This window comes from Drosophila sulfurigaster, chromosome X (assembly GCF_023558435.1).
Source record: "Drosophila sulfurigaster albostrigata strain 15112-1811.04 chromosome X, ASM2355843v2, whole genome shotgun sequence".
NCBI classification, from domain to species: domain Eukaryota; kingdom Metazoa; phylum Arthropoda; class Insecta; order Diptera; family Drosophilidae; genus Drosophila; species Drosophila sulfurigaster.
In genome coordinates, this window is record NC_084885.1 from 32,248,148 (window position 1) to 32,275,085 (window position 26,938).

At 39.1% G+C, this 26,938-nt stretch overlaps 3 protein-coding genes and 1 long non-coding RNA gene across 8 annotated transcripts; all 4 read right to left on the reverse strand.

Moving 5' to 3' along the window:
• Positions 1-7: 7 nt before the first annotated feature.
• LOC133847333 (apyrase) lies at positions 8-5,143 on the reverse strand. 2 transcript variants are annotated; one of them, XM_062282301.1, is made up of 8 exons: positions 4,881-5,143; positions 3,511-3,736; positions 3,086-3,283; positions 2,622-3,024; positions 752-909; positions 593-689; positions 185-542; positions 8-122 (listed from the first exon to the last, which is right to left on the reverse strand). In XM_062282301.1, the coding sequence occupies exons 1-8, from the start codon at positions 5,003-5,005 to the stop codon at positions 23-25; spliced, it is 1,665 nt and encodes a 554-aa protein (XP_062138285.1). In that variant the 5' UTR covers positions 5,006-5,143; the 3' UTR covers positions 8-22. The 2 variants fall into 2 exon arrangements, with proteins under 2 accessions (XP_062138285.1, XP_062138286.1); XM_062282302.1 differs by lacking the exons at positions 8-122; positions 185-542; positions 593-689; positions 752-909 and adding exons at positions 1,325-1,496; positions 1,561-1,915; positions 1,980-2,076; positions 2,136-2,293 and having other exon boundaries at positions 4,881-5,121.
• Positions 5,144-5,580: 437 nt separating this feature from the next.
• On the reverse strand, positions 5,581-11,581 carry LOC133847334 (lanC-like protein 3 homolog). 3 transcript variants are annotated; one of them, XM_062282305.1, is made up of 6 exons: positions 11,158-11,568; positions 10,969-11,080; positions 9,783-9,924; positions 9,354-9,690; positions 9,168-9,300; positions 8,892-9,104 (listed from the first exon to the last, which is right to left on the reverse strand). In XM_062282305.1, exons 1-6 carry the CDS (start codon positions 11,363-11,365, stop codon positions 9,026-9,028), a joined length of 1,011 nt encoding a protein of 336 aa, XP_062138289.1. In that variant the 5' UTR covers positions 11,366-11,568; the 3' UTR covers positions 8,892-9,025. The 3 variants fall into 3 exon arrangements, with proteins under 3 accessions (XP_062138287.1, XP_062138288.1, XP_062138289.1); XM_062282303.1 differs by lacking the exons at positions 8,892-9,104; positions 9,168-9,300; positions 9,354-9,690 and adding exons at positions 5,581-7,444; positions 7,543-7,603 and having other exon boundaries at positions 11,158-11,581; XM_062282304.1 differs by lacking the exons at positions 8,892-9,104; positions 9,168-9,300; positions 9,354-9,690; ... (1 more) ...; positions 10,969-11,080; positions 11,158-11,568 and adding exons at positions 5,581-7,444; positions 7,543-7,603; positions 7,675-7,896.
• Positions 11,582-11,725: 144 nt separating this feature from the next.
• LOC133847335 (protein Vago) lies at positions 11,726-12,575 on the reverse strand. Its single transcript, XM_062282306.1, has 3 exons — positions 12,396-12,575; positions 12,177-12,321; positions 11,726-12,116 (listed from the first exon to the last, which is right to left on the reverse strand). The coding sequence occupies exons 1-3, from the start codon at positions 12,490-12,492 to the stop codon at positions 11,858-11,860; spliced, it is 501 nt and encodes a 166-aa protein (XP_062138290.1). The 5' UTR covers positions 12,493-12,575; the 3' UTR covers positions 11,726-11,857.
• Positions 12,576-26,020: 13,445 nt separating this feature from the next.
• LOC133847276 (uncharacterized) lies at positions 26,021-26,651 on the reverse strand. 2 transcript variants are annotated; one of them, XR_009895151.1, is made up of 2 exons: positions 26,441-26,651; positions 26,021-26,383 (listed from the first exon to the last, which is right to left on the reverse strand). It is a non-coding gene; the product is annotated as an uncharacterized LOC133847276 (long non-coding RNA). The 2 variants fall into 2 exon arrangements; XR_009895152.1 differs by having other exon boundaries at positions 26,021-26,392.
• Positions 26,652-26,938: the final 287 nt, after the last annotated feature.

Sequence of the window (26,938 nt, forward strand, 5' to 3'; positions counted from 1 at the left end):
TAAATTTCAAACAAAAGGCGCACTAGTTGTTTGTAAATTGTATTCTTTGCTCCAAACCAACTGTTATGGGGTCAACAATGCGCATATACTCCATTAGAGCGTCTAGATCAAATGGACCCATTCTGCAGAATAATTATGTGTATATTAGACACCTAACAAATATCGTAAGTGTTAATATGCTCACTCAAGATCTTTGGCATAATCGCTTATTAAAGAGAATCCATTCTTGCCGTTGGCAAGATATTCCATGACCACAAGGCGATAGCTCTCATCCAAGCGTAGTGGTTGATATTCTGGCACTGCACAATGGACACAACGAGCTGTCATTTGGACAATCCGCTGGCCCGGCTCATGCTTTAGGTTGTAGACAATGCGTAGTCCTGACACTTGAAGGAAGCGTTTGGAAGCTGGTGTCGATAGAGTCGAGTTCATTGAGGCCACACTATCTTCAAGCAGCTGCCACAAATGCTCGCCCTGCAGTGTCACAGCATACAAACGATTCTCCCAAGGACACATGGCAACCAGTTGCTTGTAGCTGATGTCTAAGAAAGAAATAATCTCATGGTTTTTGTATAACTAGCTAATAGCTTACCACCAGCTGGAATTGGCACCCGAAAGTTTCCCTGGCTGGTCAAGGCGATGGACACATTGCTCCAATTGGGGGCAGTCGGAAATGCATTTTTAACAAACTGCAATAGAAGTGATTGAAGCTGTATTTTTTGTCTGCTTTGGGATTGCTTTCGATACCAACGGCATGGAGCATGGCGTCTGTGTAGAGATTGCCCAGATTACATTCCCCCCTGGAGCACTCGGCCTGCTGCAAGGGGACTCGACTTGTGCCCACAATGCGGTTCGATTGCTCTTCCAACTCCAGCTGCCAGGGCTCCAGGGCCAAGAGCACGAGCTCATCTTGAGCAGGAATGTGAATAGAAAGTGAAACGTGTATAATTTTAGATAGAGATATCTACGAATAGGAATGAGAGGAATTTGGGCTACATTGTTTTGCAATACAGAAATGAGAATTTAGAAAATATGCCTAGTTCCATTTCTAGCTCCCTAATTGGATAGAAAGAGAAAGCCCTATAAGATTATTGTGTATAATAAAATAGGAAGGAAGAAACTATCCCTAAGAGAAAGAGAAAACCCCTAAAGAGAGTAGTGAATAATAAAATAGGAATGAAGAAAGAGAAAACCCGTAAATAGAGTAGTGTATAATAAAATAGGAATTATGAAACTATTCCTAACTCAATTCCCATCCATCAAGACAAAAAACTTAAAGAGGAAAGTTTCTAATCCCAGCAAAAGTCATAAGAGTCTCTTAAGATAATCTTAAAACATGTATTTAATAAGAATAAAAAAAAATGATGAGCTAACAATCCAATGAGGAAGAGCAAAGCAGGTTCTACAGCACAGTGATGCGGCCTTCGCGACCCGTGTAGATGGGAGTGTTGTTCTCGGTGTACGAGATGAGGGCATCCAGATCTATAGCTCCCGGTCTGTAAATGAAAGAAGATGAATTTGCTTTAATCAGCTAAGTATAGAAAACATTAGATGGCATACTGGACATCTGTGGCATCGGCGAACATTGTGTAACCGTCGCCACCGTTAAACAAAAAGTCAGCTGCAACCGCGCGATAAATTTTGGTAGGCTCCAGAGGTTCGTAGAGCGGCACAGGACAATCGGCGCAGCGAACGAGCACCGAGATGACGCGTTCGTTGACTGGCTTGGTGAAATCATAGGTGACCTTAAGGCCAGCCACTTGCAAAAAGATGTATGAGGTAGACACGTTATTTTCAAAATCAATTTTACTCGCTCCGAACTCTAGGGCATCGACAATCTTCTGTCCGGGCGTATTGAAGGCAATCAGAATATTGCCAAACGGCGACATGCTAACCAAGTGGGCATAGGACAGATCTGCGAAATAGAATCTTGGTTTTTCTCTGGTTCCACTTCATTCTTTTGGGTTTGTTGTACTTACTTCCTCGGGACAAGGGAACACGCATTCCTCCTGTGGCCGCCAAGGCAATCGATACATTTGTCCAGGCTGTCTGATCAAATGGCGTTAGTCCCGTGAACTGCAAGTAAAATCGTGGAACTGAGAACTTGTTTTGTGTGAGGCATGGACGTGACTTACTGAGTGCACCATTGAGTCGCAAACGAAGTTGCCCAGATTGCATTCCCGATCGCTACAGTCGGACTTGGTGAGATCGACCACAGTGCGTCCTACGATCACCTTGCCGGTCTCGTCCATGATTTCCTGCCAGGGCTGCATGGCTTCCACAATTTCTTCGTCTGCGTCAAGGAAAGACCGATGTGAGGAGAGTTAGCTGGATAATCAGGGATCTAAAGTAAATCCTAAGGAGACTACGAGGGGACTTTGGGGGATATTTTTGAAATTGAAAGGGAAAAGGAGAGCTATAAATCTCTGGGAGATCAAACTACTAGTTAGCTAAACCCTGAGGGCTCTTCAGAACGGACTTCATAAGATCTACAGATAAAACTACCGAACCTGACGTAAGCTCGGGACAAAAAGGTTACTCTGTCATAAGTTTACCATTATCCCCTACACATTAATAGTTGGATGTGAGATGGCGAGTTGTTGGGAGGAAACTAGACTTACCTTCGGGTACATCAGCGCTCATATAGAGCGGGGCGCCCTCAAAGTCAACGACGTTGCCCTCGTCGTCGAAGTAGACGGTCAGGTTGCCCACGTACTTGGCATAGGCGCCCGCCTGGACAATGAGCACGCGATGTCCGCTCTGATGAACCACCTCGGTGGGATAGTTGCCCCTGGGCGTATCCGGACCAGGAGGCGTGCCCGTGTAGAGGAAGGTATGGGAGTGGGAACCGACAATGACGTCGATAACATCACCAGCAAGGGCGGCAATAGTCTGATCCACATCGTAGCCACAATGCGAGATCACAATGATGATGTTGGCGCCCTGCTCTTTAAGCAGCACTGCTTCTTCACGTACGGCATCGCTCTCGTTGCGGAAGATCAGTTTACCCGTATTGGCCAGATCCTGAATGAAACAGAAGAGTGTGAGCTATGGGAATGGAATTTTCCTAGCCAGTCTCACTTACGTAGGTTGTTTCCAGAATGACGCCAATCAGGCCGATCTTGCGTCCGCCACGCTCAATGATCTGCGACTTCTCGTAGAGACCTTCCATGGTGGGCTCGTGGGCACAGTCCATGTTGGCCACCAGCATGCTCGTGTTGATGGTTTGGAGGAAGGGAACAACACCCTCGACGCCATGATCGAACTCATGGTTACCTAGAGTCTGCAAAGTTAGAGGGGCGATTAGATCTGACAGGGAGAAAAGGGTCTTTGGGGATGCAAGGGGATCTTTAAGGAGAAAATCAGACAGGATGTCATCGCACACCTCAAGGAACATTCTGAACGAGGATTGGAGGAACTCTCTGAGGTCAGAGCTAGGAAGGCAAAAGATTTTCCTAAAGGCATGTTTGGGAATAGAAGCTGATTGAAGGCGAGGAAAGGAGAACCTACCATGACATCCGCGGGCAACATGTTGAGGAACTGTTGGGTCACGTTCCATCTGCCAATGTTGTACCAGAGCGTGCCCTGGAAGCTGTCTCCCGCATTGATGTAGATGGGATTCAGATCCTTCTGCTGCTCCAGCAGCTGCTTCACCGTGTACACAGTCCGAGCATAGCCCCCGATGCACTCCGTTCCCTCGGCGCAAATGCCACCGCTGGTATCTGTGGCCTCGAATCTGTGCATTAAATGAGAGCAAGACGATATCGGGTTGGCAATCAATGGATCTCTTAATTGCATACAATCTGTTGACATTGGGTATTTCTGTATGACGCTTCCTCCTCATGGTGATAGGAAGAGTTCTTATCGAACGAAGTGTGGAGGGTTTGAGTGGCTGTTGATGGTTAATATGTTTGCGTTGAAGTACGAGCCTGATAAACCAGCTCACCGCGCACATGATTATAATTGTTTACGGCTCTACGCAGCGATTACTAATATTGTATTTTTGTTTGGTACTTGTATACAATCGACAATCGTGACATTTGGGTTCAGTCCATTGTGAGGGTACCTAATCGAATGGCGGCGATTTGGTGATTTTGATTCTGATTCCGATCGTCGTAATGGAAATTACACTTAAGGAAGATCACGGGAATCGGATAATGTCGCGGACAATGAGCGTGTTATGAAAATGTTTTGATTGAGAAGATCGGAATGACGATCACATTAAGACAAGTTATGATAATGTCAATTTTAATGAATCAGAAGAACACGTCAGAGTGCCGATAGAAATATATAACACGTGTGCTGAAGAGTCTCTCTAGATAGGCAATTTTATTGAGGTTTTTAATATTAATGAAAATTCTAATGACTCTTCAATGCGTTAATAATTAGTGTAGAGGCAACGTTAAAGGTAATATCGTTAAAACTTGTAACATTAATGAGAATTCTAATGCGTATTACGACGAAAGATAGTTGAGTGTTGGGGGAGATATTTGAAGTAATGAAAATATTAATAAAAATCGTAATGAAAAAACCAATGATAATGTCAATGAGCAAATTATTTTAATAGACTAGCTAATGCAGGCAATAAAATAATTCCTAATCAGTAATGACAATACTAATGACAATGACAATATTAATGAGAGGAACTCAACAAACTATATCAAGTATAAAAATAATGATAATGGCAATGATAACTGTGTTAAATAATATTTAGGAATGCTCGCTCTAATGCTAATGCTAATGGCAATGACAATATCAATGAGAAGATTTTAGGGGATAATGATAAAGACAATGACAACTGTGTTAGGTGATACTTAGTAAGCAATACTCGCTCTAATGATAATGATAATGCTAATGAGATGTCCAATACTGTGTCTTACCTGGCATGGAAATCATTGATGTGTATAAGGGACAGCGGGAATCGTTCCTGAGCAGCGGTAGAGCCGAGGAGGCCGACGAATAGGACTAGCAGAGTACAGCTGACGAGGTTGCTCGTGGTTGCCATGTTTGTGGATCGGAGGCGGAAACAGCAAAAACCGAATTGACGAGGAGCGTGGCTGATCCGCAGCCAGTCGTTAATAAGACTGACGGCGCCTCGCGGTTTTGCCCACGGTTGGAAACGTGTTGTTATATTACTGCTTATTTATTTATGATAGAGCAATGTATCAGTATTTAATGACTCGCTCTTTGCTGCTTTTGCTGTTAACTCTGTGGTCAAGCCCTTCCCCCAAAAATATACTAATATACTGGCTAATATACGTACGTGCATATATTAGATATACTTATATAGAGTACTACTTGTTGTTGTAGTTAGACGCATGTACAAGTGGTTGTTGGTGGTGTTCCCTCAATGGGAACTCGTGCACAGGGCTTGATTTATTGGATTATTGGGCAGCCCGGCTTATCGACGAAATGTGGGCACTATCTTTTGGCGTATCTGGCAGGTTGATAGCTGGCACGTATTGCGAATTCCACGCTTCTTAATTCTCTTTTATCGATCTGCATTACGCAAACCACGTTGCATTAACAACGCGATTTATCGATCAGTTTCGATATTGATATTGATAACAGGTTACGGCGGGTGATTTAAATTGTATCTTTATTGACAATCGAATTTTGGAGCTCTTAATGGAGTTTACTCGTAAGGTATAAAGCACAGTATATTAATATATATATATAGATGTTTGTGTGTATCCGTAAGTATTGTATATAAATATATATTGTATATCGTATTGTATATATATATATATATGAATATTATGCATATTAATATAATTATTATTATTTAATTGCTTAGCTTAAAGCACAGAGAATTTTGATATGAGAATGATCATCAACATTCTGCGTTCGGTTTGATTGGCGCCACGCACACAATTGTGATTGTGATTAAAGAGAGGCTTGGGTGATGATTGATGATGAGTGGGAATGGGGCGCTGAGATCTGATGTTGGTCAACAAGAGAACCAACTTAAAAACTAAATCAAAAAGTAACATAAATTATGAGTATGACTAGAAAATCGAATGCGAACTCCCTGATTTCTTTTGAGGTGTGTGATTTAAATGGATGTGTGTGTGTGTGTGTGTGGGGAGGGGATAATTGGATTCCCCATTTTAGTGGAAAACATCCATAAAGGGAAAGTGCGCCTGCTCCGGCTCGAGCAGATCCACCAGAAAGCAAACGGTGCCGGCGACGCCCTCATACAAACTATGCGGACGATCCGGAACGCGAGCGCGCTGCTTGAACTCCGAGTTCGTTAGCAGCTCCATGAATTTGTGCGCCCGATACAGGTACTTCATTTCGTTGGTCAGGCGAAAGAGCAGCAGAAAGACATAACCGTTGCCAGCAACGCCATGACAGATGCCCGGCCCCTTGCGCAGAAATCCCTTCTTCCAGACCAAGTCGGCGGCACGACGCAAGGCAATCAAATACTTGTCCTCCTTGAAGATCAAATAGGCCTTGGCCATCACATAGACAGCGCCAGGAGCGCCATGACACCAGTGCACCAAACGCTTATCACGACCCGAACGTAAATCCTCCAGAGCCACGGGGAAATTGCCCTCGGAATCTTGCAGCTCCAGAAAATAGTCGATGGATCGCTTAATATCGCGCAACTCGGCAGCGGGCGCCGAAATGGGAACGGTGCGAAACCAGGGACTGTCCAACAGCATGTGGAGTATGGAGCAGAGTCCGTGGGCAGCACCCAAGTACTCGGTGCCATGGTATTGATACATTAGTGGCAACGGTGAGTTGTTTATCTTGCTGTATTCGCGTCCACTGGTGATGATTAGCTGGCAAATGGAGACGAGATCATCGTCGGTGATCTTCTTCTCGGGCAGCACATCGTTGAGCCAATAGCAGCCGGACAAATAGCCAGCACGTCCCACCAGCACCTCATCGCAGCCGTATTTGGTGTGCATGAACTCCTTGCTCGAGGGTATGCCCGACTTGAAGTTGGCCAGGTCATTGGACAGCTCCTCGGTGTCCTTGGCCGCCTGCGAAATGGCTGCGGAGACCGCATAGATGCCAGCATTGCCGCAGAGAAACGAATAGCGTTCGGCGGAACGTTTCTTATAGCGTTTGGCATTCGATTTGGCATTGCGTATAAAGGCGGCGGCATGCTCCAGAGCCGGATAGAGATCACGAGTCTGTTCAGAGCTCTGCAGTTTCCAGAACATGTACGCAATGCCAGCGTTGCCCACATACAGATCCCCACGATTGTCCTCCTCGTCGCTGTTGGGATGACAGTGCTCCAGTATGGCGTCCACATAGGTGCAGATCAGGGTCTTGATGTGCTCGTCATCGCTGGCAAATGGCGTATTTTCGCCGCCTGCAAAGTCGGCGAACGGATTCTTCAGGTAGCGTCGTTCCATTTCGGTCAAGTCCTCCTCAGACACTTGGCCCTGCTGCTGCTGTTGTTGTTGTTGCTTTGGCTGCGCAATTGTCGCTGCAAGGTGCATTAAATATCGTTATCGTTCGTTATCGATTGACAGCCGGGGCGCGGCTCAGCAGCCGGCGTCTGGTTGCCGAGCCTCCCACACTTACCCCTTTCAGGTGTGATTTTGCAGCCTGCTGCTGAATAGGTTCTTTTTGCTAGCTCACGCACCTGCAAAAAAGAAGAAAAGAAAAAAGAATTGTTATTTTAATCAGACTTTAAATAATTGCACTTCTTCCTACCAACAACTATTGCAAGTGTATTTGTTCTGCGCTGCGCTGCTCGTTGTTGTTATTCTAGATGCTGTTCAGTTGCCAGGACTCAAAGCACACAACAAAAAAAAAACAATTTGTTGATTTGAATAAGAATACAATAAAGAAATTAACACAGTTTTCTCAGAGCCAACTGTTAATTCGAAATCTTATTCCGCATTGTTGTCCTGCCGACGCTTTTTACAACGTTTACTACGATTACTACGCGAGCTTTCATTGAGTGTGCGATGATATATCGATACATTGCGATACATGCAATCGGCGACAAGTGTGACCAATTGTCTATGTGACACTTGCAATTGCAAATATTTATTAAAATATTAATATTTGTTGTTTTATTTGTTCCAGTTAGCATAATTTACGTAACTATTGTCTTCTATAAGGATAATCCGCAGTTAATTAATCTCTAATTGTACTTAGTTGTATTATTTTGATTATTAAACTTCACATTGTGTCAACTGTCTTCTCAATTTATATGCATTTTTATGTGGTTCAAGCTGCTGCAGCAAAAATTAATTTTTTATCAATACTGATTTTAAGTAATATTTCTAGTTTCGAATAGATTAATAGCTAAATAAAAACATATTTTTGCTTAAATAATTACAGCACTTTATTTAAAATCATTAAAAAATGCACAAATGCTCTGCATGATTTGTATGAGTTAGAAAGAGACAGAGCGATCATTTCTTGGTTATAGAAGAGTTGGCGCTACGGTTTCTTTGCTGCTAAATCTAGCTTGTTTCCTATGATCTCTTGTATTGTGGCTTTTTTTCGAAGACATTTATTTAGCTCGTTTTGTTAAATACTGCCAACACTGTTGATACAATGAGAAAACTGCGAAAATTTATGTTTATTTAATATGAACAAAATGAATAAGTGTGCTTTTATAAAGCAACAATTTCATGTCAATTACATTTGGCAATTTATTTATTTAGGCTACTAGAAATTATAGAAGTTTATTAAAAATGAACATATCACAATTTCAATAGTTTTTTATTAATTTTAATTATAGAGATACGATGGCCTAGCAATAAATACGCATTGTTTTATGTATTAGTTACCATATTACTTTATATTTATAATCGAATAATCATAACAATAATAATAATAATAATAAATACTCGATACTGACACTCCAAAAGGAGACAGCAGTCGATAACGATAAGTCGATATAAAACGAGGAGCCATTCATGTTCATTGCTGCTGGCTTATGGCGCCAATCATAGCTTTATTTGAATTGCTTTTTTTTTTGTATTTCGTATATCATAAGTTATTAGGTAAACTGCATCACAAAACAACTAGGGAGCTGTTCAATAACAAATTACTTTCGTCGATTGCCACTCATGATGGTCGCAATCCGAATGAAGATATTCAATACGTCCATGTAAATTGACATCGAACTGGAAAATAATACAAATAATGAATAGAATGAGGTAAAACGGGAATTTCGTTAAATGACTTACGCATTTATGGGATCGAAGGGAGCATAGGCGTATTGTGGATACATTTCAGCCTTGCGCACCAGACGCTGAGTGTCGTAGAGGAGGAAACCACTGAAGAGCACGAGACCGCCATAAAGCGACATCGAGGCCAATCCTGTAAAGAGAAATGATTAGTGAACGAAGTACGCAATGTGAGATTCGACTTACCGGCGCCCAGAACCGTCGTCGGTGGCAGCCACATGGATGCCAACGAGGAGGCGAAGACAACACCAAGACCAATGGCCAAGGGGCCTCCCATATACAAGAATTTATCATTTGGAGCACACACAGCGATCGTGGAGAGGCCGCCAACAATGCCGCCCGTGTAGAGAGCAGCGCGCGTCAATATCGGACCACCAATGAAACACAACGGCGCAATAACAGCGCCCAAAATAGCGCAGTGAGCCGCCCAAGCCAGATGCTTGGCTCCGAAGCCCGGCTGATACTCAATGGAGCGTGCAACGGCGCCGCTACCAATGACCACAGCGAGTGAAGCAATTGACCACTACGAGAAGATAGACACAAAGATGTGGATGAGTGTTGTGTGTGCGTGTCTGTGTGTATGTGGAGTTAATCTTCTCTCTCAGAGACACTTACCATCAAGCCACCGCGAGAGGCCAAGGAGAGGAGACGCGGGGAGCGGAAGACGCCAGCGGCAGCAGCGGCGGTCAGCAAGCAGGAGCCGCCAAAGAAGCCATAAGTGGACTGGATGCGATCCTTGACATATTGTGGCCACATGCTAAAAGGGAAGAGAGTTGGAAAGTTAGTGATGTAATAACACGAAAATGTTCATAATGAGAGATTGCAACAAAGAATTATATTTGTGATCATATTTTCTAAAGAACATCAGTATATTAATTACAATGTATTTATATAGACTAAAAAATAAAGAGTGTACTTTTTTAGTATGAGAAAGTATATACAGAGATTAACGTAAAAGCAAAATAGAATATTCACAGATATTAAAATAGAAAATAAATTAGAACTACAAAGATAATAAGAGTGCTACAAAGTATTATACAAATATGATCTATTTTATATTAAATATTGTCTATTTGTAAAGTGACTATAAATTAAGATTAGTATCTCAATAAAAGAATATAAATATATATAGATTAACTTATAAACAGATAATGGAATCGAAAATAAAGTGGAACTACAAGCAAGTATTGTTTCTATAGCTGTTGTCTATCCTCCGAGATCTTCATCATCTAGATGATGCTTGTGCCTTGATCTTCTTACAAAGAATAGTACTTTATAAGAGCAGAAATGTTGCTTTTAGAGAGTTACATTAATAATTCATATAATTAGTAGATCTATAATTGATACTTTGGTTACTTGTACTTTATAAGAACGGAGCAAAGACAGAGGCGGTTACAGGCGGTTTCATTAATAAATTCATATAAAACCTATTAGATCTCTTAGTAGAAAGAACTATTGTGTCTTAGCCTGAAGGCCTTATTCGCTCTGTGTCATTCATTTGTGCACATTATAACTATAATATCTACTAATAGATCATTTGTACAATATAATATTCATAGCTACATCTTTGATCTTGTTTCATACTTTACAGAGTCGGAGTTACCTCCTTTTGACTATTACAAACATTGCTATATTAGCTACACAGGTTTTGCCAATTATCTTTAGACTCTTGAAGGATATCTATATATTAATCTATACGACTATACTAATTAATCTTTATATTATTCTATACATCTGCACATTAGTTGCTATAACTTCCACAACTATAACATCCACTTAACAGTCCTCAATCTATACTCACATGGCGTTGTCCGCAATGCTTGTGTGCTTGCCCATGCCGACGCCGTAGTAGCAAAGGGCTCCAAGTCCGACGACAGCGGCGCCAGCTGCAGCGCCCTTGCCCATCGAGTAAGCTGTTAGAGGGTGAGGGAGGATGATTACACAATGATGATTACATATGCAATACAAATTGAACTCATCGCGTACTCACCGTTGGCACTTGGAGGCGCCATCAGCTTCTCCTTCAGTGTGGGAGCGCGGGCCTGCTCGACGGGGGCGCGGGTGGAGCGAACGGTTTGGCGTGCATAGTTGCGCACGCTGTTGAGGCTGGGCTTGGCCTGGAGCAGAGCCTGCGATGACTTTCCCACGAGGAGACTGCTGGGGCGAGCAGCCGTCGACAATGCGAATCTTAGCAACATTTTGTTGTTGTGATGAAATTCGTGAAGCGCTGCGGCGTCGTCTGTAGTTTATGCGTAATTTGGCCGAAACAGTATTGGAATTGATGAATTCTCACTTTTGCACGTTTGCTCGTTGAATTTGTTGTGTTTTACTTGGACAAAAAATACAAATGATTTTATGTTGTTTGCTTTTTATTCTAGAATTTACAGGCACTGCGATTGCGATAACTGTGAAAATGATATTGCACCAAATGCTATCGATATGTCGAATAGGTTTCGATATGCCTGCCGCCACACTTACAAATATCGCATCGGCTTTCAGACGATATGCGAGGCAACCCTGTTTGTTGTGGTGAATAATCAAAACGCGCCCAAAAACAATTCAAGTTTTTGCAAATAATTCTCGTATATTGCACACACAAATTGCACGGCCACTCAAACAATACATTACAATACAATACTAATTACGAACTAATTACATAAATACACAAACGCACGCAGTTGTATGCTGCCTTACAACTGATATTTGCGCGCTGGCCCCGTGATTACCGTGGTTTCACCTGGCTCCTTGTTGATGCGGATCAGTTCGGTGACGTAGGATCTGCGCAAATAGCCAGTGTGTTCGTAAGTATTGGTAGTCTCCACCTCGCCCTGGGCATTGGACTCGTACGTCTTGCACTCGTAGAAGGGACAACATTTGGGATACTCGAGATTGCTTTCCATTTGCGGCAGTACAATGCAGTTGCCCTTTAGGCCGGCCGGCGATTTGCAGCTGCGAAGGCGACAACGCGATAAACATACATACGTAAAGCTCCATCTCGCTCACACTCACCTGTCCTCCCACAGCTGCAGTGTGCCCAGGCATTGCACACGAACACATTGGCCGGGGCGTGTGTACATCTCGCCCACGTACAGCTGCCGTCCACTGTAGGTGTCGCTGCAGAACTTTGGCTGGAAGCTGTAGCTGGGCGACAGTGCTAAATGGCGCAGGTGGGTGAATGGTTAGCTATCGAAGTAGTGTAGTTATCGTAGTTCGATATCCGATACTTACGTCTATATGGCGGCTGCTGCCTTGTTTCTTGTTCAGCTGTAATTGCAACGGACAGCAGCAGCATTATGATGATGCCTTTCAGCATTGTTGACTCCATATTGTTTGATTAATGAATTTATGAATTTGATGCTGTTTTGTTTGTCCCGACGTTTGCAAGATTTGATGCGCGACTGAGGCGAATGCGATTCGAGCGTTTAATCTTGCTTAATTTCTATAGTTGAAACACATGCTGTGCATGTATGAGTGTGTGTGTGTGTGTGTGTCTGTGTGTTTGCGTTGGTGTGTGTGTAATCATATGAATGTACTTACGACATTTGCGCGCTTTCTCTACAGGGAATTTAAGAATTTATATACAATGTGTTGATGTTTTTAATCGCTTATCGCTCTTGGCTCGCAGCGCAGAAATTCTTAGCAATCGCTGCACTCTGCTCGACTACCAGATACCCTGGCCGCATCGCTTGCTCCCCGAAAAGTATGCTAAGTTAAATTTCGAGAGCGTTTTGTTGCTGCCTTCGAAGGAGGAAAGTTGCAAGTTGCAACTGAACATGTTGTTAATATGCCCCGTTGGTGGCATATTCCAGGGTATAAAGGAGAACATCAAGTTCAGATCAATATGCAAAATGGCAAAAGCACTCGAATGTGTGTGTTTATATAGTGTGAAGACATTGTTTATAAATATTTTGATTCTCTCAGCATGAGTTGTTGTTGTTGGGTGGGAGGGGCGTGGAGGGTGTTGAGGGGGGGATACTTGGGCGTCATGAGTCAGCTCGCTTTTCTCCGATTGGACAACTCAACTAAACTGTTTGGCAACGTTTTAGCTTAATTCCGGGTGATTTCCCCCTTTCGAATGTTGGAAAGTATTATTATTATGCACACTTGACATTTTTCACTTGAGTTGCACATCATGTCATGTATTGATTGCAGCCAAGATTATCAACTTATCAACTGGCAAAAGCATTACGCAGCACAAGCTTCAGCACTATTCTATCTGTCTGTCTGTCTGTCGCAACATGCGAGTGAAAATGCCAGAAAATGTTGAAATTTCCGCTGCACAACTCGCAATTTCCTGCGCAAATCTATAAAGCGTGCGGCATCCTGGGCGAGGTTAGCCATTGGCCGGAAACGGATATGGAAATTGTCGCAAATTCTTAATAGCCCGATCACAGCGAAGCCACCTCAGTCAGCATCAACGTCATCGTGTCTTTAACACTCTACTCTCGCTCTATCTCTCTATCTCTCTCTTACTCACTCTCTCACAGTGCTCTTTGCATGGGACAGCAAAAACATTTTTCGTTGCATACTTTTAGGAGCGCGCTTTAAATTGCGCTTGCAAACGCGCTGCTTTAAACTTTGCAGAGAACTTGAAATGAAATTTTGCTACTGAGATTTAGTATCACTTACAGAAGTTTAATTAGAGGGAGAGGTTTCTTTAAAGCGATCTATAAGCAAGGTTTAATTACTCTCTGTCTAGCAACAAAACGTTAGTCGCCAAGTTTATGTGTGTGAACTAAATTTATGTTAAGATTGTCATTGACTGGCAACGATTGGAAATTGTTCTGAATTTTGTAATAGCCCGATCGCAGAACAGCAACTATCTCGCTCTCACTCTGTCGCTCGCATTGCGCTTTGCTTGGGATGTCAAATATTTTTCGTTGCATACTTTTAGGAGCTGTCATTTAATTGGGCGCTTAAATGCATTGCATACTTTAGGGAGTTGTATTAAACTACTACTGCGATTCAGTAGCTTAATTAAAGGGTAGGCTGTTAATGACTTTCTGGTTGGCAACAAATAATGTTTGTGTGTGTGTGTGTGTGTGTGTGTAAACTAATTATTTGTTAAGAATGTCAAATCACTTGTGGTTAATTGAAGTTCGTTTTGCGGGGGGAAAAACTAAACGAACTTGGAACTTGGCATTTTAATGAATGGGGGAAAGTTGAGTTGAGGGAGAGAATGGGAAATCTTTAGCAGCGGGTCGATTTGGCTACGTCATCGTATTGAATTTTTAAAGATCGTTGTTGTTTTTGTTTTGTTTGAGCGTTGTTCTCGATCGTCTTGTTCAATTTGCGACTTCGGCTGGGGTTGTTTTTGGAGCTGTTCGTCGTCGTTGCTTCTGTCGTTGCTTCTCGGCTTCTCGTTTGCCGGTGTCATCAGTTATGTGACGATCGCGGCACGATAAAGTACGCAGCGCTCAGATTGAGCAAAAAAACAGAACGAAACAGAATTTCGACTGAGATACAGTTTTTTTTTTATGTTATTTTTTTTGGAGAGAGAAGTGAGTTGACCACGCGTGATGATAAGTTTGCAGCACGTTGAAATGCCGAAGGGCTACAATGAAATGCAATTAAGCTGCCGCGGCATCAATTAAACGACGCATGCCGCAAATTGAATTAAAGCGCGTTAACAATGTTTCAACAATCGCAGAACACGACAAACACAACGCAACGCAACACAACACAAAAAAAATGATATGTGGGCAACGGCAACTGAAAATGAAATTGAAACTAGAAACTGAAAACTGAAAACAGAAAACAGAAACCGAAACAGAAGCGAATCTGAAGCTGAAACTGAAACTTTAAATTGAAATTAAATGCGAATGCGAATGCTAAATAAATACGCAGATGGGAAACTGTGAAAACCCAAAAGTGAAAAGTGGAAAAGTGGGAAGCGAGAAGAGATAGAAACATGCTTATGCATTATAATCACAATTAAATCGCCAACATTTGCATAAAAGTTATGCACAACTTTTCGATCCAATTACACATTTTTATCCCACTTTTACCCTCCTTTCCCCGTTCGGGAATTTCAAAAATATCGTGCGGTTAATTAAGCGACTCTCAATTTTTATTTCGCATTTATTTTATTTTAATAATACTTTTTTTGTTCGCTGTTTTTTGGTGGCTGAGCAAATTAATTAACCTTCCCATAAAATATATAATGCATGCATCTGTGTGTGTGTGTGTAAGTAAATGTTTAATGGCAATTGCATAGTTCAGTTCAGATCGATTCGGTTTGGGGGGAGGGAGAAAAGCTGATGGCTCATCCATTAGCTGCGGTTCCACCTACCAATCGATCTGTTAATATTCCATCAATTTCAATCATGCGAAATTTTTGCTCTCGCATTCGCACTTCGCATTCATTTATAAATAATCATTAATTCTTGTTTTATACTCTTGAGGATAGAGAACAGATATTGAGTAGTGCAAAGCGATCAAAGTTGAGGCTGAACCTTCTTCTTGAATAATTCCTTAAAGTTGAGCTTGACTTTCAAACCTTCTTCTCCAATAAATTTGAGCAGATTGAGCTTGACTTTCGTTCATTCTTCTTGAAGCAGCTACAAATAATTCTATTCTAAGCTTGGAGAATATTCAGCTAACATTTATATTTCTTCATAGCTTAACAAGTTTATACACTGAACTTTTAAAGGTTGTCGATTTGATGCTACTAGCGCCATCTATGTGCCAGGCCGGGGACTTCTTAATTGGCCTGAGGGCTAAATAAAAAACAAGAAAAAGTCGAGTGTGCTCGACTGTGACATATCCGCTAGCCATTTTGAACGAAAGCAGAAGAGTGGGGTATTCATTTTAAAATTTACCAAATTGATATACTGAAAAAATACTAAAATACACTAAACACTATATTTGGTATATTACATATGATAATATATGCAGAATATACCAGATTATCATAAACTGGATCTAAAATATACCGAATTTAAATGTCCAAATTATACCAAAATATACCAAAGCTTGTATTAGGTATATTGGTACAGTATTGCATAGAGTGCAAAATATACTACATTCAAAATATACCAGATTCTATAAAATATACCATATTAAAATACCACAAATATACTAAAATATACCAAAGACTATTTTTGGTATATCTTATATACATAATTTCTAAAATTCGTATCCGATCGTAGCCAAGAATCATAGTAACTATGTCTATATATATATTTTATAGGTGTCATACATTTCCTGCAGCCACAATGTTATAATACTCTTCCACTCTATAGCTACCGGGTATAATAAACAGGATTCTATAGTGGCGCCATCTATGTGTCAAAATGGGAACATTTTAATTGGCTTCTTACAAATGAAAAGAGAAGAAACAGCTTCGAATAAGTTTAATACTTAATACTAATCGGTACATTGAACTTTTGGTCAATTGCTTTAGTTGATTTGATTTCATTTGTTGCTCGTTTTTACTGCTGTCAAATTTGCATAATATGGAAATTAACTTATGCACTTTACATGCTCCGAAAGCGACGCGATTCGTTTCGTTTCGTTTTTTGTATGTGTTTGATTTAGATTTTTGATTTGAATGTGCGCTAAAATGTAAATTGCAAAAGTCAAGCGAAGCTTCTTCTTCTTCTTCAAAAGAAAAAAACAAAAATCGAATGACAACAATTTAGAAACCAGCCCGAGACGCGACGCGATTCGTTTCTCCCCCTCTCCTCTCCTCTCCTCACAAAGCTGAGTCGTAGGTCGCGAGTTGCTTTAATTTTTGTTTGTTTGTTTGTGTTTTTATTGTAGTGCCTCGTTTTTTTGTTGTTGTGTGTTGACTCGATGAGAATTTGAATTGTGCACCAAGCGAAATTTGTTGACTATGATTTGGCGAGAAAATGCAGCCCAGCAACAACAGCAACACGACCTACAACAACCACAACAGCAGCAACCAAAGCGTTTAAGCTTCAGTTTTAATGTGAAAATTGCGGTAAATGTGAACACCAAAATGTCAACGACACACATCAATCCGAATAGTTTAAAGTGTTGCTCTCAATCTTCGTCTTCGTCTTCGTCTTCGTGTCGGAGTCGAAGTCGAAGTCGAACTCCAACTCGATCGACAACCACAAAACATCTTGTGGGCTGGCGACAACAACTCTCGCATCTCGGCAGACAATTTGCCAATGGCTACAACAATTGGCAGTGGCCAGGACAAAGTCAAGGACATCCTCATCATCATCATCAGCAGGGAAGCGGCATCTCTACCATTCTGATTGTCAATCTTCTGCTGTTGTTGCTTCTCTCTCTCTGCTGCGATGTCTGCTGTCGCTCTCACGCCGAGCAACTGCAGCAGCAACCACATCAGCCACAGCAGCAACCACATCAGCTCAACTTTTCATCCTCTCCAGCTGCGTTGCCTCCGTTGCGCATCCAGGAGAACATGCGTCCCACCCTCGACAGCGATGTCGTCGAGAAGGTTGCAGTGTGGAACAAACATGTTGGCGCCGTTGCCGAGGGAATTGCCATCAGCAGCGTTGCCCGATCTCGACCCTTCTACGCCCCAGACACGCCTCACTATCCACAACATCAACAGCAGCAACAGCAGCAGCAACATCAACAACAACATGATCTCGGATTGGAAGTGGAAACTGCCATCGATGAGCGCATCGCCATCGAGCAAGTGACTCGCGATTGCGTCCAGCGATGCATTGTCGAGGTGAGTTACAGCTCATAGAAATTTATATCTTTAGGTTCAAGTTTTGGGGGCATCTTTAAGTGACAGAATTCCGTAAGAAAGAAACTTGGATTCCAATTCATGTCAGATCTTTAAGTGTTAGATTCCAAGAAGATACTTCGACTTTCTGTTGGCAAGGTCTTCAAAATTCTTATAGTAATCTTATGTATCTTATTTCTTTAAGTAACATATGTATCTTCGACCTTCAGTTGAGGTATTCATAAAGATTCTTAAAGGAATCTTCGACTTTTAGTTGAAGTATTGTATCTAAATCAATTATCATTGTTAAGTATCAGATTCTTAAAGCAAACTTCGACTATTTGAGGTATTATATCCAATTCATGTCAGATACTTAAGGTAGAAGATACTTTCGACTTTCTGTCTTAAAAATTCTTTAAGCAAACATATACATATGTATATCTTATTTCTTTAACATATGTATCTTCGACCTTCAGTTGAGGTATTCTTAAAGATTCTTAAAGGAAACTTCGACTTTTAGTTAAAGTATTGTATCTAAATCAATTATCATTGTTAAGTATCATATTCTTAAAGCAAACTTCGACTATTTTTGAAATATTATATCCCATTCATATCAGATCTTTAAGTGTTAGATTCCTAGAAGATACATACTTCGACTTTCTGTTGGGAAGGTCTTCAAAGATCTTATAGAAATGTTATCATATGTATCTTTTTTCCCTAAGTAACATATGTATCTTCGAAGCATAACATATGCATCATAAAGATTCTTAAAGGAAACTTCGACTTTTAGTTAAAGTATTGTATCTAAATCAATTATCATCAGATTCTTAAAGCAAACTTCGACTATTTGAGGTATTATATCCAATTCATGTCAGATACTTAAGGTAGAAGATACTTTCTACTTTCTGTCTTAAATATTCTTTAAGCAAACATATACATATGTATATCTTATTTCTTTAACATATGTATCTTTGACTTTCAGTTGAGGTATTCATAAAGGTTCTTAAAGGAAACTTCGACTTTTAGTTAAAGTATTGTATCTAAATCAATTATCATTGTTAAGTATCAGATTCTTAAAGCAAACTTTGACTATTTTTGAGGTATTATATCTAATTCATTTGAGATCTTTAAGTGGAAAATTCTTAAATGAAAGTTCGATTTTAAGTTAAGGTAAAGTTAAGGTAGATTTGGATAATCTAATCTAAATTTATTATCATCGTTTAGTAGCAGATTCTTATAGGAAACTTTAATTCTAATTCTTAGAGAAGAAGACAAAATTTGATTGTAATCTTTAAGTAGCAAATTTGTATCACAAACTTCGACTTTCAGTTGAGGCATTCCTAAAGATTCTTAAAGCAAACTTCGACTATTTTTCAGATGTCAGATTTCTAAAAGATACTTCGACTTTCTGTTGGGGAGGTAAACTTATGTATCTTATATCTTAAAGTAACATATTGCTTAACGAAGCTTCGATTTTAAGTTGAGGTATTCATAAAGATTCTTAAAGCAAACTTCGACTATTTTTGAGATATTATATCTAAATCATGTCAGAACTTTAAGTGGCAGATTACTAAGAAGAAACTTCGACATTCAGTGGAGTTATAATATACAAATCTGTAGCAAATTTTGACATGAAAGTTCGACCTTAAGTTGAGATGAATCTAAATCTAATCTAAATCAATTGATATCATTTAGTAGCAGTTTCTTAAGGGAAGCTTTGAATATAAATTCAACAGAAGAATTGAAGATTAAATTTCAATCGTTAGGCAGAAATTTCTTATCACAACCCTCGATTTTCAATTGATGCATCTTAATTAAATTGCATCGTTTAGTAGCAGATTCTTAAAGGACACATTGACTATATCTGCTATCTTCAAGTTGAGGTATTATATGCAATTTAACTGGAATCTTTAAATAACTGACTCCTCCAAAAACTTCCTCTTTAAGTTGAGATATTATTAGAAAAAGAGAAGAAGATTCAACTTCAATCTTTAAGTAGAAGTGAGTAGTACTCTAAGTTAAGATATTATATCTAACTCAATTGTCCTCACTAAACAGCATATTCCTACAAGAAATTGTATAAATCAATCATGATCTTTAAATAGCATTTTCATACAAGATTTTGGTCGTCGTCATTCTATCTTTGTCAATCTTAGGGAATTCTGACTTATTAAAAAATTTAAGTAGAATTCTTTAAAGCTATCTTTTGGCATTTGTCAATAGTATCTTTTAGCAAAGTTCTTAAAAATTTTATTTCAAATGTTCTTGGTTTTTTTTAGTACATACACTAATAACTATAGTATCTATGATTCCTGAGAATTTGATTATTATAGAAGTTATTTAAGAAACACTTTTGAATGGGCAAAGAGAACTTCTTCGATTAGCTTTCTCACTTGTTATTATTGAGCTTTGTATGTCTTGTGATCTTGAAATATTTAAATAAATAAAGAAAGTTTCATCTACAAATGACTAGATATTAATATTTGTTTATATATTACTTTTAACTTGACATCAATATTCATTATTTATTTATTACTTGGAACTTAAAGTTGAGTTCTATAAACAGACTGAAAATTCTGTACTCCGGAAACATTTAAAATAACTGATAAATTGAAAGTGTTTCACTTCAAGTGGAAATTTTCTGTTGGAGTTGTAAAAGTACTAATATAGATTATATACAAATGAAATAGTTTATTTTTGCTGTGCTAAATGAGAAAGCGTCATTGATTGTTGAATTAATTTGCTTTCATTGGCAATTAGCCAACTAATTGTGTACCTTCAATAGTTGATCTGAAAGCTGTGTCGATGACGCATTAAGATTACTCTAAGCTGACTTTTAGTTGAGTGTGCATTGTTAAACTTTTGATAAAGGGACTGAACGAAAGAGAGAGAGAGAGAGAGTTGTTAGAGTTAGAGAACTGGGCGTTAGTCACATGGCCAGCGAACAGAGTTCGCTTAGTTCCATACAAAATCCGAAGCCGCCAATTAAGCAATCTCTGTGTGTAATGTCTATTGTCAAGTTGGGTGATTATAGCCTCTGTTGCCTGTTGCTGCTGTTGCTGCTGTTGCTGCTTCATTCGCTTGCCTGTCATGTCAAGCAAACACTTGAAACTAGAGCACAAAGCATCATCTCGCATCTCGCATCTCGCATTCCACATGCAATTGTATCTTTTTGCAACGATGTAAATGTATCTGTTGCTGTTGCTGTATCTTTTGCTCTGTCTATTGCTGGGATTCTTAATATTTGGGTTACCTTCGCTTTATTGCAATTTACAGATTGTGTGTGGGGCGATTCGTTCTATTTTCTCCTTTTCAGTTGCCAATAACAGACGCTAGCTGGCGCCAGTGTTAACTCGATTTCACTTGTTTCTTTCAATTTCATCAATTGAACGCTTCCAAATATGTCATCATTATCTATTTTGGTATTTCATAATACGAAAAGTTGCCATTTTGTTCGCTGTTTGATTTTAATTAGTTTCTCACTTAATTCTGCCTGGCATAATTAACATGCAGACAAAAAAAAAAGAATGAACAACTATGTGTGTCTAGCTTTTGTTTTTGTTTGCCATTTCTAGCATTAGTTGCTGTTGTTATTGTTGCTGTTGCAGTTGCAGTTATTTAGACCATTTTGTTGCCACTTTTGTTACATCATTCGCAATTACATGCGAGTGCACAATAGATGGCGCCACTGCGATTTCCATAGCAATCATCAGCCATCCATTGTTATTCCTTTCCACTCACTCTATTTTCCAAGAGCTCTTTGTTTTTCACCGTTCTGAGCATGTTATCGATATACACACGAGTGCGCAGCAAATTGAAATGGTTTTCTGTTTGCAGTTGCTCATTTGTTATCGTTATCGATTGAGTTGATAGTGTGGAATGTTTGAGTGAAAGAAAGTAATGCACTAAGTGCAAGTTTAATTCGACCACTACTTGTTATCGTTATCGATTGAGTCGGTAATGACTGCAATCGTTATCAATAGAGATGACAAAATGTAATCAACATCTTCTGCTATGTCTAAGCTTAATTCGCCGCTGTTATCGTTATCGATATATATGCAGGATTCAGCATTAGGAACATTTAACGGATTTTATTTTAGTTTAGCTTTACAATCTGTTTTATGTATATTGTAATATTTGCTATATTTTGTATGTATTTGGTATATTTTGGTATTTTGTTAGTATATTTATTTGCATGTAATTGTATATCGATATACCAAATATAGCAAATGGAATATTAAGCACTTTTTGTATAGATTTATTTGTATATTTTAAATATTTGAGCATGTTTTGGTATATTTATTTGGTATATTTTGCATGTAGTAGTATATCGATATACCAAATATAGAAAAAGGAACTTTTTGTATAGATTTCGTTGCATATTTTAAATATTTGAGCATGTTTTGGTATATTTTTTTGGTATATTTTGCATGTAGTAGTATATCGATATACCAAATATAGCAAATGGAATATTAACCAATTTTTGTATAGAATTATTTGTATATTTTAAATATTTGAGCATGTTTTGGTATATTTATTTGGTATATTTTGCATGTAGTAGTATATTGATATACCAAATATAACAAAAGTGACTTTTTGTATAGATTTATTTGCATATTTTAAATATTTGAGCATGTTTTGGTATATTTATTTGGTATATTTTGCATGTAGTAGTATATCGATATACCAAATATAACATTTTTAGTATTTAAGCATATTCTGATTTAATTATTTGATATATTTTAAGGATGAAGTAGTATATTGATATACCAAATGTGGCATATAGACTATTCAAGCGTATTTTGGTATATTGATTTGGTATATTTTAAGGAAGTTGTACTGTATCGAGTTAATGATGGTCGCTTATGCTCTAAAGATGTCATTTAAGTGCAGTACAAAGTAATCTGAAGGTAATCGTCGAGTGTGCAATTAGAGTGCTCGATCGGAAATCGTCTTAATTGCGTAGCAGTTCACTTATCGCACTCTCTGTCTCTCTCTGTCTGTCTGTCTCTCTCCCTCCCTCACACACATGAAGTCAGTGTGTTTAATCCGAATCCCAATTCGAGACGCAATCTCAGTGGCCAGAGCTCAATCCCATCTCCATCTCAATTAAAACTAATCAGGCAGAGGCAGAATCGTTGTCAGGCTGCCTAATGCTGTAAACGAGGCAGATGGAGCTGACTATGGAGTGGGAGCTGAAGAGAGAAGTATATGTGTGTGTGTGTGTGTGTGTGTGTTATTCGGAGTGTTCCTAATAGCTACGTAAATTGTTGCTTGTCGCTTCGACTTCGCCTTCGTCATCGCCTCCATCTCCATCTCCATCTCGATTCTCATTTCCAATTGCAGTTGAAGCGGATTGCAGAAGTTAAACCGAAAAAGCGCAATGCCCAAGCTTAAACTAGAAATGAACTACAAAAGAATCATTCATCATGATGATGCTGATGCTGATGTTGTATGATGTGTTCATGATGTTCTTTGCAAAATGTTGAAGCCAATTTATTTGGCTTTCTGTGGCAATGCAACAACACAAAAATGGTGTCAATAACACACACTCAGTCTGTGTGCCCCTGTGTGTGTGTGCGTGTGCGTGTGTGTGTGTGTGTCAGTCAGTCAGTTAATGTAATAGAAATTGTACAACAAAAGACGCGCAATGACGACATGAAACCCCCAACGCCAATTAGCAGGCAGCCAGTCAGCCATCCAGCCTCATCCCTCTCCTCTCTTTCTCTGTGGAGCTCCCCTTGAGTTCTCTCTTTCTCCCCCAAGTAGCCACAACAAACATACAACGAGGAAGACAGAAAGAGAGAGGGGGAGAGTGAGAACGAGAGAGGGGGATTCTGTGTTTGTGAAAAAGCCAATCAAGCTAAATTAATAAAATATTACGTAGAATTCTAAATTAAATTGACGCGTGTGCGAAAAAGTAGAGAAACTCAATGAAAAGACTCGCACAACAAGCAAGCAACAAGAAAAATACACTTTGTGTGTGTGTGTTTGTGTGTGTTTATACCCGTTACCCATAAGGTAGAAGGGTATTATAACTTTGTGCTCCCTTGAAAACAGATTCCTCTAAATTTGATTGCGATCGGATAAAGATTGCAGAAGTTACATAAGAAATACTTTTGCCTACTTACTGCGGTATATTTTTCACTCTATGGTATATCAATATACCAAATAAAACCTTTGGTATATTTGCAGAATTAATTATTTTAATGATTCCTTTAAATTCACTTGCGATCGGATAAAGATTGCAGAAGTTACATAAGAAATACTTTTGCCTACTTACTGCGGTATATTTTGCACTCTATGGTATAATAATATACTAAATATATTATTTATATTTTAAATTAAATGGGTACGGGTATCTCAAAGTCGATCACACTCGACTGTAAATTTCTTTCCTGTTTTTTGTTGTGTTGTGAAAATTGCGTGCGATAAGTTGGAAAAAACCCAAAGGGGGGAAAACTCAGCTCACCTCTCCCCTCGCCTAGACCTATACTAAAAATACTATATATAACATTTAGTAGAGCAGCATCTCCCAAGCTCAGGCCAAGTGCAGTCCCAAGGCAGCCCTAAGCTGACCCTGCCGCAGCTTCAGAGCTGTCGAAGCTGCAGCTTACAATAAATAACCAACAATTACTGCGATTCTCAACATTTATGTATTTGAAAGCGGAACGATTGACTCCAGCTTCCAAGTTAAGCACACAAGCAAACGAATAAACAAACAAACAGCATTGGGAAACAAGACACTTTGCTTTAGTATTGTAATCAATAAGCAAAGGAATTAAGTTAACGCAGAGCATCGATTAAAGACAGCTTCTCCCATAAAGACAGCAATTTATTCAGAAATTCAATATTGAAGTGAATGGGAAATTATTTTGGGGTGTCATTTTTCATTTTAGGTTCACAAACTGTTGTATATTTTAAGGACATTTTGCATGTAGTAGTATATCAATATACCAAATATATCATTTATAGTAATTAATCTTTTTTGCTATATTATTATTATTAATTGTCAATGCTGCTTTCTACGTATCTAATGCAAATATTCACAAAGTTTCACAATATTCCAAGTATAAAACAAGAAATACTATAAAGAAGCATTTTTTGGTATATTCATTTGGTATATTTTGAAATATGAAACCACAAAACAACAGTTCTTCCTAAACAAGTTTTGAAATTGTTAAATTGTAATAGAGAAGAATCGAAATGATTTATTTTCTTTCCCATCTTTAAATATAGTTTCAATTGTTGATACTCGATGTAAATGTTCTGAAGAGTCGAACTTTGCTAAACTATTTAAATACTTAATGATGTAAACTATTTATATTTATTGTGGAATATTTGCAACACTAGGTGAACTTCTTTTACGACTTCTCTTTAGGTTGTTTGTTTTTTTTTGTTGCGAATTTAATATATTGGCGGCCTTTGCCTTGTTGTTTATTTTTATGCAGATTCGTTTGTCATTTTCGTGGCCAATCGAGCGAGCAAAGTTAATCGAAGATCTTTTTCGGTCTTGGCTTTTAGCTGTTGATCACGTGCTGCTTTTTTTCTGTTGCTGTTGCTTTGGCTTTAGCTTTAGCTTTAGCTTTAGCTTTAGCTTTAGCGATACACAAAACTAGTTTTGCACTGTGACGTGACTTTTCTATTTGGGAATCGGTCAATTGAATTATGCATACAAAATGTGCGAGTGTGAATGTAAATATTCTCGGAAATTGTATTTAAAAATGCAAAGCGTATATTTTAATTAAGTCGCGCTCCTCTTACTCTATTGTTGTCTCGATGGTTGTCATTATATTGATGAAATGCTGTAAGCCGAGTCGTTGACATTGGAGGAGAAGTGAGAACTGAGAGCTGAGGAGCTTCGTTTCCGTTGCAAATTGAAAGGCTTTTGTGCTAATTGATTTCTTCTTGTTTTTTCACGACTTTTTTCCAGGAGGATCTGTTTCTCGATGAGTTTGGCATCAAGTGTGCAAAGGCCGACAACAGCGACAAGTGCTATAAAACACGGGTAAGTTGAGTTATCCTCTCGTCCTACTTCTCCTCCTTTCCCCGTTTCATCTCGCTTCATCGGTGTCAAGTGTTGTCGCGTAATTTGAAACCGCCTTTCAACTTTGCCAGACAACTTGTCGACCAACGCCCCTGACCCAAAAACCAAAAACCGACAACGAAAAGCGAAAAACCAAAATAACAAAAGTAACAGAAAGTTCCCAGAAAGAGTATCGACCACTTGTTCAGTGTATTTGATATCCAAGACCTAAAACTCGTTTGTATTATATATTTTTTGTTGCTGGGCATTAACCACAACAAGGACACACAACACAAGACATTACAACAACGAGGACAGATGCGATTGAGTTACACGAATGTTGATGGGAATCCTTTCGTCACCTCAATTGCAAACGAATTCAAAGTGCGTGAGTCTCGCCCAATCGTTATCCACCTCGAGGCAGCTGAGAAATCCATTGAACAACAATTGCCAACGCTCCTGTGTGCATTTCGTTACACGACGTCCTCGTCCTTGGCCTTTATTCGAATCCATTCCAAAAATCTGCAAACGCTAAACGCTGAAATGTCAACTTTTTCTTTTACGTTTTTATAAACTTACCGTCGATAAAAACTACAATAAACTAAGACTTTGAACACGAAAAATTAAGAGTATTTTGAAACATTGATTGAACTAAATAACTAACAAAGAATTGAGAATATATTTGGAAACATTGATTTGAACTAAATAACAAAGTTGAAAATATTTTAATTCAAGTTACGAGAAAAGAGAAATTCTGTTCTCGCATTCTTGAGTATTTGAATAATTCAGGTTTTACTATACGGAATGACATGTGATTGCTTTTGAGCTCATTTAAGCGCCAATAAATGTCTTATTACTCGCTGCATTTTAATTGCATTCGATTGCAACAAAATCTCTGTTTAATGAACCGTAATCCATTGACACATAACGCTTTAGTTTATGACAAACCGATTGACTTTCTGACGAAATGAATAACTGATTAATTAACTGACTGATTGATGTTAGTTCTACACTTTTTATACCCGTTAATCATAAGGTAGAAGGGTATTATAAGTTTGTGGTTCTATGAAACAGGCA

Bases quoted from the DNA above. Each gene is read 5' to 3' on its own strand.
- LOC133847334 (XM_062282303.1), bottom strand. From the start codon at position 11,365: ATGTTGCTAAGATTCGCATTGTCGACGGCTGCTCGCCCCAGCAGTCTC. The intron at 11,081-11,157 runs GTGAGTACGCGA...ACCCTCTAACAG, and splicing joins GGCGCCTCCAAGTGCCAACG to CTTACTCGATGGGCAAGGGC. The intron at 9,925-10,968 runs GTGAGTATAGAT...CTTCCCTTTTAG, and splicing joins AGCATTGCGGACAACGCCAT to CATGTGGCCACAATATGTCA.
- LOC133847335 (XM_062282306.1), bottom strand. From the start codon at position 12,492: ATGGAGTCAACAATGCTGAAAGGCATCATCATAATGCTGCTGCTGTCC. The intron at 12,322-12,395 runs GTAAGTATCGGA...TGCGCCATTTAG, and splicing joins GCAGCAGCCGCCATATAGAC to CACTGTCGCCCAGCTACAGC. The intron at 12,117-12,176 runs GTGAGTGTGAGC...TCGCCTTCGCAG, and splicing joins CTGCAGCTGTGGGAGGACAG to CTGCAAATCGCCGGCCGGCC.
- LOC133847333 (XM_062282301.1), bottom strand. From the start codon at position 5,005: ATGGCAACCACGAGCAACCTCGTCAGCTGTACTCTGCTAGTCCTATTC. The intron at 3,025-3,085 runs GTAAGTGAGACT...TGTTTCATTCAG, and splicing joins TCATTCTGGAAACAACCTAC to GATCTGGCCAATACGGGTAA. The intron at 910-2,621 runs GTAAGTCTAGTT...TTCCTGCTCAAG, and splicing joins GAGCGCTGATGTACCCGAAG to ATGAGCTCGTGCTCTTGGCC.